This window comes from Branchiostoma belcheri, unplaced genomic scaffold (assembly GCF_001625305.1).
Source record: "Branchiostoma belcheri isolate BF01 breed outbred unplaced genomic scaffold, Haploidv18h27 scaffold197, whole genome shotgun sequence".
In the NCBI taxonomy this organism is placed as follows: Eukaryota; Metazoa; Chordata; class Leptocardii; order Amphioxiformes; family Branchiostomatidae; genus Branchiostoma; species Branchiostoma belcheri.
This window is the reverse complement of record NW_017803457.1, coordinates 343,490-346,919: the sequence shown is the minus strand read 5'-3', so window position 1 is coordinate 346,919 and position 3,430 is coordinate 343,490. Positions and strand designations below refer to the sequence as shown.

The 3,430-nt window shown below is 40.3% G+C and overlaps 1 protein-coding gene across 1 annotated transcript in view; it reads right to left on the bottom strand.

Moving 5' to 3' along the window:
* Nucleotides 1-501: 501 nt before the first annotated feature.
* LOC109468255 (tolloid-like protein 2) overlaps nucleotides 502-3,430 on the bottom strand; it is a 16,934-nt gene continuing 14,005 nt past the window's right edge. The window contains exons 4-6 of the mRNA XM_019766511.1: nucleotides 2,807-3,023; nucleotides 2,502-2,635; nucleotides 502-515 (exon numbers count right to left, since the gene is read on the bottom strand). Coding sequence (XP_019622070.1) covers nucleotides 502-515; nucleotides 2,502-2,635; nucleotides 2,807-3,023 — 365 coding nt within the window. The remainder of the gene's footprint in view (nucleotides 516-2,501; nucleotides 2,636-2,806; nucleotides 3,024-3,430) is intronic.

Here is a 3,430-nt window from a genome sequence, read left to right as displayed (position 1 = left end):
TCTCGCCGATTGTGTGTAATCTGTTCATGGAACATCTTGAACAATTAGCCATTAACACTGCTCCCAATCCCCCACTGTGGTGGTATAGGTACGTGGACGATACACATACGAAACTAAAAAGAGCACACGCTGACGAGTTTACTGAATACCTTAATAGTTTGGACCCCGACATAAAAATTCACCACAGAAGAAGAACAGAACAAAACCTTACCTTTTCTGGATACTCTTACAGTGGTGAAAGACGATGGTTCGCTAGACATTAGGATCTACAGAAAACCCACCCACACGGACCAATATCTGAACTTTAGTTCTAACCACCCCCTTGAGCACAAACTGGGTGTCATTCGTACATTGTTTCACAGGGCGGACACCATTATTACCAACCCCCAAGATAGGGAGGCTGAGAAGAACACATCACTCAGGCCTTGCTAAACTGTGGCTACCCCAAGTGGGCAGTTTCCAAGGCAACTGCCCCAAACGTTCTACAACTGATAGAAACCGTCAGTCAAACTCTTCTACGAGGCAGAACAGAGGTTTAGTCGTACTAAACCTCTGTTAAGAAACACCTCTGAAGCTTTACGGAGAATCTTCGGGACACATGGCTTAAAACGTGTTTCAAAACGACCCGTACGTTAAGACAGCTATTAGTGGCCCCCAAAGACAGAACCCCCAAAGAACAAAAGTGTGGCGTGATTTACCACATTCGGTGCGCAGGCCAAAATATCAGAGGACCTTGCCCAGAGACATACATAGGGGAAACAGAACGGTCTCTCAAGACTAGATTTCTGGAACACAGGCGCCCCAGTTCAAACACATCGGAAGTGTCGCAACACATACACATCGAGTCCCCCGGACATACAGTTACATTGGACAAGGTGCGCATTCTAGATACGGAGCAGGATTACTTTGTGAGAGGCGTGAAGGAGGCAGTTTACATCAGGGCCCACCAACCCTCTCTGAACCGTGATGGTGGGAGATACCGTCTTCCCGCCACTTTTGATGCACTCCTGACGTCATCACGTTTCCGACTTCCGGAAAGTCAGCGATTGCATCACAAATCTGACGAAGGTTGACGGGATCAGCCGAAAATTTATGGTGAGTTCTCCTTATTGTGTTGGAACAAGTCAAACTCTTTAACTATGTATTCTACCAACACAGATGAGCTTTCATTCGAATACTTTTAGTCCTGGCATTAACAAAGTCAGTGGCTTTACATCAATACTATAAGTTGAACTTCTATTAATCAGTCCTTTTTTTTATTTTCTTCCTCCTGTCTAGAACATGTCCTCTGTCAGTGGTGAAGTTGGTGAAGAGTCAGGAAGCTGGTCGGGTGTTGTATCATGAAGCAGATTGTAAATAAGGCGGTGTTGATTTGATTATATGGATGACATCTGTGCGCGCATTGATTTTTGTTTATTTCCAAAATACGTTTACGACAATTATGCAAAACATCTGCAAACTGAGCAAACATATATTGGTTATGTCATAAAATTTACCAGTTTTGTCGATAGAGGAAGGGAGGCAGGGATTGCGGCAGAGGATGGCATCCATATAATCAAATCAAATTGGCCTAGTGTATAGCATAATCAATATATATGTCAGGTTCCTAGTATTTGTAAGTCGTATTTATTTTTTTTTTCAATATCTTTGTATGGTTTCAAAGTATATATAGATCCTGTCGGTATAGCCTCCAATTCTGTGCAATTAGAGCTTTATTGTAGGTACAATATCTATCATGAAAGTTCATCTGTGTTGGTAGTTACATGTTTAAAGTTAAAACTTTTGATCCAACACAAAAATTCTCTCACCTAGAGCTTTCAACCAGTCACTCTGGTCTTCCTCACTTGACACTGTAAGGATTTTAGACACTGAACAAGACTATTTCTTGAGAGGGGTGAAGGAAGCCATTTACATCAGGGCCCATCACCCCACATTGAACCGCGACGGGGGCCGACATCGTCTACCAGATACCTTTGACCCAGTGTTGACGTCACACTTCAAAGAAGCCACGTGCCAAGCTTCACTGGGTCAGTCTACTGAGGAAGACCAGAGTGACTGGTTGAAAGCTCTAGATGAGAGAATTTTTGTGTTGGATCAAAAGTTTTAACTTTAAATAGGTACAATATCGTCATTAGAAGTATTTAAATACCTTCAATACATAAGATCAAGATAAGTGTAAAGTAAAGCTGTTGAGATTCAAAGTGCTCGCCCTTAAGCTTGTATCTTTAAAAAATTGAGAGACAATTGTCGAGTGGCATTTTTTAAGATAAAGATGTCGAGAGTCAAAGTGCTTGTCCTTGTATCCCTGCTCACAATTAGATAATTGCGGTATCATTTATTTGGAATCTTCCATTTTTGTTTGGGGAGGAAAATGGAGTAAAGCATTCTACATTTGCAAATATTGGCCTTTCTAGTTACTTTTATTGTTTTAATTTTTTCATTTTTATTATTCTAATTATGTATATTTAAACTTATTTGTATTATCATTACACTTATCTTACTTGTTTCATTTGACGTGAGAGATGTGTAGGAGAACTGGAACCCCTGACGTGTTTCAGTGCCGTCAGATGTAAACCTCAGGAACATCTTGTTAGATGTGCTGTTGACTGGGCTGACTGACTGTTGACCTGTTAACCTGGACATCACGAAATAAACAATATATGTTAGACATACAGTATTTTACATCGTATTCTTTTTATTCGTTTCTTTTTCTTAACCTAGGATACAGGTATTGACCATTACATTTACTAACACTAGTTATATGTTAAAGTGTAATATGCGTGTGTAATTTGTGTTAAAACATTACCTTTGTAACACTGCAGCGCTGTCACTGGCCCCATCATAGATGTCCAGGAAGTCATAATTCTCCTCAGTGTTGAAACTGTCAAACGTGAGACTGATGATGCTTCCTACTGGTACAGTGATTAACCACTCGCAGTTCTCATTGTTGCCATAGTTACTGGGGTAGTTTGTTGATGTCACAGGACCTCCAGTGGGAGTCGTCAGGTTTCCTCCACATCCAGCTGCATTGGCCTGCGTTACTAATGGAAGAAAAAAAATATCATTATTATAATCGTCTGGGCAAATTGAGAAATTGGTTAAATCACCATGCGGGCTTGTTCAAATACGGGCGATCTATTAAAACCCAAGGAACCTATGAAGTGTGGTAAGAAAACAAGATTTCACTGTTAACAAAATGATAATACAAAAGTTCTCACACCGGGCACTTTTTAGGGGATAACATCATTTCAGGTGTTTTTAACTCCAACAAAGCCTTCGTCAGTATAAAGTACATCTAATTGACTTCAGTCCCCCATGCATTTTATTGAAATTCACGCAATCCTCTTTTAAAATGCTCTGCGAATAAAACAAAAAGTCATTGTTAACGACGTTAACAATGCCAGCGTTCCAATTCTGTATGTTCTTCTTA